Genomic DNA, 9808 nt, shown 5'->3' on the forward strand with positions numbered 1-9808 from the left:
AGAATTTATAATTGAAGTATATCACTGTTTATCTTAGTTAGACAGAGATGGTACTCTATCTCTGCCTATCTCAATTCAAATTTATTAATAATAGATCCACTCAACTAAAAAAAAAATATAGGGTACAAACGATATAGAAACTATAGAAACAGACATTAATGTTTACCATTGAAGTCGGTCTATCTCAGATAGGCAGTGATAGTGTTCTACCACTGTCTATTTGAGATAGACATAGCTAATGCTTTACCACTATCTATTTGTGATATCTCTGTTTATCTTAATTCAAATTTATCAATAATAGATAGATTGATGTTAAAGTTTTTGCTAAAGTTTCTAAGATAAATAGTTGACATACAAGTACATTATTAAATAAGCATGATGCACAACAAGTATGTATTGATGTTAAAGTTCTATTGATACATAGAGAATTTTAGTTTTACTTTCTTCTTCTCTTTAGATTTGTTTCTTTTTGCTCTGCTTATTGATCAACTTTCATTATTTTCTTTCCTTTTCCTTTGTTTTCTTTACTGGTTGATGATTCAACATTAATTGTTTTTTGCTTACCATCTAGTTAAACAAAATTAGGTCCGATAATGTTTAATAAGTATGATTAAATAGGAGTATTAATGAAATGAAAAGAAAAGAGAATGATTATAACCTTGAAGTTAGATTTGATGATAGATTGTAACCTTTAAAAATCAAAAGCAGCAGCGGGAGAAGAAGATGAAGCAGTAGGACAGAGGAAGAAGAAGAATGAGAAACAAAAAATGAAGCAGCAGCAGTGGGAGAAGAAAATAAAGCAGCGAGAAAAGAAAATGAAGTAGCGAAAGAAGGAGAAGCCGGAGATATACAGGCCATAGATGGTTATAGTGTAGTATCTAAGGATTCGTTGTCGTTGGAAGAAGAAGACATGGTAAGACACAGGTATCAGGCGTGAGCGTGGGTTTTGGATAATCCAATTAATAGTTGGGCGGGTCCCGATTTTTTGTATCGACTGGGATATTTTTGGTATTTCACATGTTGGACTGGGCTTTCTTCCATCCGTTTGGTTTTTTTTTTAATTTTAATTTTTAATTTGGACTTTTTTTAATTACATTGGAAAAGGCCTTGTTTTTTAATTCATTACCATTTACCAATATTACATTGTCTCTCTTAATGCAAAAAAATTTCACGTGCCGCTGGCGTCGCCGCTCGTCACCGGTAAGTCCGCCGTCCATCTGTCAATTCTTTGTTTCTCTCTCTCTGTTCTTTTCTCTCTCATCTTTCTTTTTCAGTTTTCACAGTCGCCGCCCGTCCCTTCGACCAGTCGCCGTCGTGGTCCGCCGAGCACGTTCGCTGCAGGAATCCCTTCACAGCAGTGTCGTCGTCGTCGCCATCGCCGTCACGCAAGTGCTGGTACTGTCGCCGAAATCCCTATTTGGAATTAGTAAATTTCGAGCATCGTATCTCACATATAGATAAGTTGTAGGGTAATTTCTTAGTTCTTATGGCCTTGATCCTAGCTAGAGAAAGACTATTGCAATCCCGATTATCCACAATTTTTCCTTTGAAATCTGGATTAGTTTCAGCTTTGCGGAGCTTTGCTTTGATATCAGCTAATAGTGAGAAGCTGATCTTCCTAAATTTTTTTGGAAACCCTAGAGTTGCAGAGTTATGGTATAGAAAGTCTCAAATTCCATTTTTTCGCTGTGTTTCTACTTCTGCACACCCCACAAAATTATGTTGGGGAGGTTCATCTTATGATGTGCTATTGGGAAAGCTCGAACTTGCTTTGAAAGATAATCAAATTGATGAAGCATGGGAGTTGTTTAGTGATTTCAGAAGGCTTTATGGTTTTCCAAAGGACAATGTTTTGCTTATGTTGGTTTCTCGATTGTCCTATACTTCTGATTGCAATAGGCTACAAAAGGCGTGTAACTTGGTTCTTCAATTCTGGAAAGAGAAGCCAGTTCTATTGCGACTTGATGCCTTAACTAAACTTAGTCTTGCATTGGCGAGATCCCAAATGCCGATTCCTGCTTCAGAGATTCTTAGATTGATGCTGGAGACGAGGAGAATACCGCAAATGGAACTGTTGCAGCTAGTTATTCTGCACATGGTGAAGTCAGAGATTGGAACATATATCGCTTCTAATATTTTGGTCCAGATTTGTGATTGTTTCTTACGACAGGCTACAAGTAGAAATGACCAAGCCAAGTCGATGAAACCGGATACTATGCTATTTAATCTGGTGCTCCATGCTTGTGTCAGGTTTAAACTATCTTTAAAGGGGCAGCAACTAGTGGAATTGATGTCTCAAACTGAGGTTGTTGCTGATGCGCTTACAATTGTCCTAATTGCACGGATTTATGACATGAATGGTCAAAGAGATGAGCTAAAGAATTTGAAAATCCACATTGACCAAGTTTCGCCTTCATTGGTTTGTCATTATTGTCAGTTCTATGATGCCTTGTTGAGCTTGCACTTTAAGTATGATGATTTTGATTCTGCTGCTAACCTTGTGCTGGAAATATGTCAATTTGGTGAGTCTACTAGCATTCAAAAACATTGGAGGGACTTGCAGAAATCTAGCTTTGTTCCAATTGGATCATGTCATCTAAAGGATGGATTGAAGATAAAGATTATGCCAGAACTACTGCATAAAGATTCTGTTCTCAATGTGGAAGTCAGACCAGAGTTCATAAATTGTAAGAATGGGAAGCTTGTTGCGAGTAATAAGACTCTCGCTAAACTCATTATTGAACTCAGGAGGCTTGGAGAAACTTCTGAGCTCTCAAAACTCTTGCTTCAAGTTCAAAAAGGGTTGGCATCAGTTGAATGTTCTAATTTGTGTTCTGATGTAGTTAAAGCTTGCATTTGTTTAGGTTGGCTCGAAACTGCTCATGACATTTTGGACGATGTTGAAGCAGTTGGCTCTGCAATGGACTCCATGGTTTATTTCTTGCTCTTGAACGCATATTACAAAAAGGATATGCTCAGGGAAGCAAATGTGCTGAAAAAACAAATGGCAAGGTTTGGCCTGTTCGTCAGTAACACTGAAGACTTGGCTAACTCTACGTGTTCTTCCAAACTAGCTAATCAAATTTCGCTGCCCATAATCAAAGCAGCTGCCGGCAACACATCTCTGGTTGAATCTCTAGTTCAAGAAATGAAAGAGACTAATTCACATTCTAGAGTTTACAAGTTCAATTCCTCCATTTACTTTTTCTGTAAGGCCAAAATGATTGAGGATGCCTTACAGGCCTACAAAAGAATGCAACAAATGGGCATCCAACCTACCGCACAAACTTTCGCCAATCTAGTTTTTGGGTTTTCTTCTTTGCACATGTATCGCGACATAACGATCCTATGGGGTGACATGAAAAGGAGAATGCAGAGTGCACGTTTGGCATTGAGTAGAGATCTGTATGAGTGCTTGTTGCTGTGCTTTCTTCAAGGTGGTTACTTTGAGAGAGTGATGGAAATTGTTGGACATATGGAGGAGCGGAATATGTACACTGACAAGGGGATGTACAAAAGCGAGTTTCTAATGCTTCATAAGAATCTTTATAGGAGCCTAAAGCCATCAGACGCCAAAACTGAGGCACAAAAGAAAAGATTGCAGGACGTTAGAGCATTCAAAAAATGGGTTGCCTTATACTGAAATTATACATGAAGCTTGAAACTGGTGTGATAAAAAATCATTGTCTAGATTTTCATAGAACCGTCCTTGAGCCTGGTTGAAGGCCATTGAAAAAATTTGTCCGAACTAGAGTTCAAAGCAAAAGATCTTATGTTTAGTAAATTGGAAAAATAGTGAGACACATCTACATTTTTTCGACGTGATTGAGTTATGTACAATGAACGGCCGCCCGTCCAAATTGCTAATATTTTCTGCTCACAAATTGATCGAAACAGTCGCAGTTTGCAGCCCAGGTTGTTGGATTTCATCTATCAAATGAATTTCTAAGAGCAAGATGCAGATATATTAGGAGAAGGACAAAAACGAGGACAACAACGACCTTCATGACTGCAGTGCTGCTCGATCTTTAGGTGAACCATGGCAAGTCGTCAGGTTCTACATGGGACAAAATCTGAAACAAGCGAACCATCCTCGTGTCAATGAAACACTGTTATTACTGACCTGGTTCAATTGTGCTTACGTGCAGGAATATCAGGAGATGCATCTTTAGCTACTGTGCAGGTGTTGTATCCCTAACTAAAATTTCCCTCCTGTAGCTAATTTTCAGTTCCTTATAATTAAATGCACAGTGTCTAAGAAACTCTCCTAAAGTGAACTATTTACTTCAATATGAGCAGCAGTATTCAAAATCATTTTTTTTAAGGAAAGGAATCTGGATGATATACTGGATGAGAAAATAAGTACGAGAGAGCACTTTTATTTGTAGAGGATGACAATCAACAAATGACAGGACAAATCCATGGCTAAACAAGGAAAGTTCTATATTCAAATGAATATTCAAAAGCTTACAACGCTAAAGTGGCTATTTATAGTCTTATAAGAAATTAAATCAATTAACTAATAAAGTCTAAAATACTAATTAAACACCCATTAATCTAAATTAACAACTAAACAAATATTAAACTCAAATGTACTAATTATCCTATAATTCTCCTCATCAACAAACAAGGGAACGCATAAGCCATTGTGCAGTATTCAAAGTTCTTAGTACAAGAGACTATCCCTCGTCTATTTACAGAGGATGACAATGAACTAACTAAATCTAATTACTAACTAAACAACAAGCTTCAAAAAAACAAAAAATCTTTTCATCTATAAAATGAAAAGGAAATGTCAGGAAGCAAACTCCCTATGTGAGAAGGAAGAAGAAAGGAAAAAAGGGCTTTGAATAAGAGCATCACTAACAAGAAAGATGTAAGAAGAAAAACAGAAACAATGAGCCAACAAATTAAAGGATCTGGGGACAGCAACACTAAGAAACCACTAGACTTCAACGAAACAACCCCAAATTAAAATTCCACGAGGAAAAAATCCAAGGCCTACCAACATTCTATTATTCATAAAGCTTATTTTTTAAAAGACACATTAAATATACTATCCACCACTCTTCTACGTTTTTAGTTTTTAATCATTCATCCGCTATTTATAGGCCCAACTATCAAATATTTCCTTTGCACTTCTATCTTGTTTCAAACATTGAATTTTCAGTCTTTCCTTTAGTAACTCAAGCAGATTCTATATTTCATATCTTGTATTGCGAATTCTTCTGTGTGCTCTGTTTTTCAACTGCATTTTCCAGGCTAATTGTGCATGGATATTGTACAACTCACAACACAAATGGTAAAGGTTTTCTTTCAGCAACACTCGAGGGTTTCACTGTTTTTGATGAGCGTGAGGGAACTGAACTGTAATTCAGGCGGGCAATTGGAATTTCTAACAGCATCAGCACAGCTCGGCTGCGCATACCAAAATCAACTCTCGAGTGATGTAAGTACCATGGAAGAAAATATTTCTCAAGCAGTTCATACAATGCTTATTCTTGATGCAAAATTCACACAGTTTTCAACCTTTTTTTTTTTTTTTTTTTTTCCTGTTTTTTTTGTTTGTTTGTTTTTGTTTTTGTTTTTTTTTGGGTTATTAGTTCAAAAACCTCAACTTCTTGTTCCACTTGATTTTCTCCTGGCCGTTGTTTTTTTGTTCCAACCGTTGGCAATATGTTGTCAGATGAAGAAGATAAGAGCTATTTACATGTTACTGATGCTGTTGTCTTGGATTAGTCACCTTATAGGCAGCCATTTTCTGAACTGCATATATCTCCTTGAAAACTTTTAGTAGCAGATGATGAAAACTCGGATCATTTCATCTAGGATGGTAATGGTGGAGTAATGCAATTATCAGATAGAAACAGAGTTGATCTCTCAGCACCTAGCAAGGAGGCAATGATATATATTGGAAATGGGAAGAAATTGCAGTTTTTTTTATAAGAAATTTTTTTATTGATGCATGAAATTTATAAAAGAAGGGCTCAAACTAATGGAGTAACAAAAGACTTCCCCAATTGGTCAAAAGAGATGTAAGATCAAAAGAATTATAGAATTATGCACACTTGCACCATGACATAGCAAGGTAAATATGTTAAAAAACATTATTGAAGAGGTGGTTGTTTCTCTCCTTCCACATAATCCATGTGCCACATAATCTTCTCTTGTCCACTGAAAGGGTTGCCTGTGAGAGTATATGTGAGGAGGCTCGAATTTTCATTAGGATGAGATGTGTTGATCATGCTTGTATAGGGCTTGTTGCCTATGGCTGCACGTCCATCTCAACTCCTTTTTATCATGCTTTCATATTATGTATTTCATTATGTAAGCTAGTTTGCTTTGTTAGTACTTTTTGTTGTAAGTGACCGCTCATCGCTTTTCATATGCAAGGGTGATAATCACAAAAATGCTTATGATATACTATATGGAGATAAGACTAACCATCAAATCCTCTGTTAGGTTATATGTCCTAAAACTCGCTGTTTGTAAAGTTAAACATTTTCTATTATCAATAAAGTTGTTATACAACAAAGTTATTGAATTTGTAAATTGCATTTATAAAGATGAAATCCAATAAACTAAGATCCATGACTGTTATATGAATACTTGAACTTTATATGGAGACATAAAGATGAATCAAGTTCGAGTAAATAGCCAAAACGATCTATGGTATTCGAATAAGGTTGGGTGCATTATTTTGGTAACACTATCGGATGTGACCCATTCTGTATTTGTTATAATTTGTTGTAAGGTGCTACAAATGAAGTGATTCTAATTCGTTCATGTATTGACATGAGGAGTGGGGATGTCCTATGCAATGAGTTTGCATAAAATCGGACCAAGAAATAAGTTAAGACTGACTATTTCGCTTAGATGACCTAGGTAACTCGATCTTAAGCCTGAGCGAACTATGAACTCTTATTTATTCGGGATTATCTTTATATTTGCATAGGTGAGGGTTGGTTCAATAGCGTCGACTTAATAAGCCTCCCATTTTAGGGGTAAGATTGGGTGGATAGCTAGGGACATAGAGTGCAAGATGAAATTCATGCCTACCTGATTTAGGGATAGGAGAAAGGTTGTTCTCTTAAGTATTGATTCCAGGTTCTTGAACAGGGGGGGCACCATCTCATTGGCCTGAGAGGAATTCTGTTAGTGATTGGATCACAAACCATTTGTTCATTAGAGGAATAATGGATCTTAAGAAGCAAGATGTAATTTCGAGGGTAAAACAACATTTGACCCATTCGTTATTATGAATGACCAATGAAAGGTCGACTTACTGATTATGGTTAAATCAAGTGGACACAAATATATCTATAGAGAAGAGAGTGCAACTATCGAGCTATAGTGGTGTGACTCGGTAGTTAACAAATATCGATTAATTTGGTCTAAAGTGTTTTAGCCAATTAATCTCAAATTGTTATAGCTCATGATCTGTAGGTCCATAAGGTCACTCTACTGACTCGTAAAACATGAACACCTTAATTAGTAAATTGAGTGATTTTGAAATGATTTCAATTTGAAGTGTTTAAATTGAATTTAGGGTTTCAATTTGAAATGTTCAATTTCAAATTAGGGTTTGTGTAATTATATTCGATATAATTAACGTTTAGTTTATCAAAATTAAACAAAATTGAGAGTTTATAATATTTAAGTATTGATTTAAATATTATTTACATGAATATGATTCATGTTTAGAATTAGGCGTTTGATTAATTTAATATTTGACATTAAATTATTTTTTAATTAATTAAATTTGTTCGATTAATTAAAATCAAATTATTTTTCAATTTTCATATTCAAATTTAGAAATTGAATTTTGGATTTTATTTAATTTTGAAATTAAATAAAAGATTTTTTTTTAAAAAAAATCAAAATTGAGAAAGTGGATTTATCCACATTTTTTAGTCTTGGTGTCTTCATCTCCAAACAAACACCTATTGAGGTGGTCTTGGCCGAAATCATTTGATGCCTGCATGGTCAATGGTAATATAAACTCTCAATTTTTGCTGATGATTGGATTTTAGGAAAATTCTGTAGAAAGTTTCTTTCTACCAAAAACCCACACCATCTTTCCTTCATATTTCACTTCAATCTTGAGTTCCACCACTCAAATTCAAGGTTGAGAATAGTAGAGAAATTCTTTTGGTGGTTCACTGTAAATTTGGAGTTGAGAATTCGGGAAAGATCAGCCTGGATTGAAGGAATTTTTCAAAGGTATGTTTTTCATAAAACCCTCTTCTGAAAATTTGATTTTGCATGCTTTTAGAACTCAAATTAAATGTAATTAGAGTGCTTATTGATTCTAATTGCTTCCGTTGCTTGTTTCTATATCCTATCATCCTCATATCCTAAGTGGTATGCTATAACGTCGTTGTTTATTGCTTTATAGCCCACTACAGTATTTCTTTTCTCAAACCATGTTTTCAAACATTTACGAAAACCTTTTCCTCTAAACTTGTTTCCTAAAATTGTTTTCTCTGAAATGGGGGTGGAGGTTACGAAAGGCACCTGGTGTATCATCAGCGATCCGAATTCGAACTAAGCTCGAGAAAGAATTATTCATCAACTTCTTCACCAAGTTGGTTGCAACAAGCATTTAAATCAAGCCAAAGAGGATAGGAGATTGAACTCTACGGCTTGACTTCTTTCTTTTCTTTTACTTCTCTCTTTTCATTTACCATCCATTTGACTAAGTTAAGATTGTTGTAAAAATATTTGCTATTTTTAAATTCAATCTTACATTTGATCAATCCATTCTTGTTTCTCTATTTACATTCAAATTTGTGTGTGGCAGTCGTTTTTATGACTTGTTGCATACTAGAATTTCATGCTTTAATCATCTTGATCACTTGATTGAAGTTAAATAGTTAAACTATTTGAGAGAGAGTAGGTTAACTAAAGAATGCATTGAATCAGAATGCATAGTAGGTTTAGAGATAAAAATCTTGTGTTTTTACCATTCTCTGTCACCAATGTATGCATCCTAGAGATAGGAATACATGTAGCATTCACATTGAGAAATGTTGAACAACACGATCTAAGGAACAGAGACCTAATGCATACTCATACACTTGGTCTGTAAACAAGCATCCATATCATCTTCATTTCATTCTCACACTTTCACACACACTTGTTCATCTTGCTTGAAATCAACGCATATCCCCAAATACTTAGCACCATTCATTCATAAATCCCCCTTTTCCCCTTGAACTCATATGTTTTCTTGTATGCGTGCATTGAAATTAGTGTAAATAATCTTCATTCATTAATCTGGGAACCCTCTACAATTGAAGCAACATAAGGATTGCATTAGACTGTCTCAAAATCCCTATGTTCGACCCTGGACTTACCAAGAAGCCTGAGTTAAATGTATATTTGGGTCTGATTTAGGAAAGCTTGTACACATTATATAAGTGTGCTACATCCATTTCGACGCATCGCCTACTCTTATCACATAGAGAAGCAATTCGTCATTCATCTCCATTCATCTAGTTATCCTCTTTCACCCTCATTCATAAGCATTTTTAGATACAAATCACAAGGTGAACAAGTTTTTGGCGTCATTGCCGAGAATTTTAGCAACAAAGCTAACTAGAATTTCGCTTGTTTCTTTCGTAGAAAACTTTCAGCTAAAGGAGTATTACAAGTCAAGCCTAAGCTTGTAAATGTTTTATGGGAAGAGAGAATACTTCTAAACTCGTATACGACCCGAAGATTGAAAGGACCTTTAGACGAAGAAACTGATCTAATCGTCATCGAAGGTTAAGGCAACAACAAAGACAACAACAACAACAACAGA

At 35.4% G+C, this 9808-nt stretch overlaps 1 protein-coding gene across 6 annotated transcripts; it reads left to right on the forward strand.

The window, feature by feature from the left end:
* The first annotated feature begins 1081 nt into the window (after positions 1-1081).
* Positions 1082-8711, forward strand: LOC120077747 (pentatricopeptide repeat-containing protein At4g17616). 6 transcript variants are annotated; one of them, XR_005481836.1, is made up of 3 exons: positions 1082-1200; positions 1275-5449; positions 8504-8711. XR_005481836.1 is itself a non-coding variant. In XM_039031738.1 (3 exons), exon 3 carries the CDS (start codon positions 1859-1861, stop codon positions 3641-3643), a length of 1785 nt encoding a protein of 594 aa, XP_038887666.1. In that variant the 5' UTR covers positions 1082-1200; positions 1275-1395; positions 1642-1858; the 3' UTR covers positions 3644-6174. The 6 variants fall into 6 exon arrangements, 4 of the variants coding, with proteins under 4 accessions (XP_038887666.1, XP_038887664.1, XP_038887665.1 ...); XR_005481835.1 differs by lacking the exon at positions 8504-8711 and adding an exon at positions 5687-6174; XM_039031738.1 differs by lacking the exon at positions 8504-8711 and having other exon boundaries at positions 1275-1395; positions 1642-6174.
* The last annotated feature ends 1097 nt before the right edge of the window (positions 8712-9808 follow it).

The sequence above is a fragment of the Benincasa hispida genome, chromosome 5 (assembly GCF_009727055.1).
Source record: "Benincasa hispida cultivar B227 chromosome 5, ASM972705v1, whole genome shotgun sequence".
Taxonomy (NCBI): Eukaryota; Viridiplantae; Streptophyta; class Magnoliopsida; order Cucurbitales; family Cucurbitaceae; genus Benincasa; species Benincasa hispida.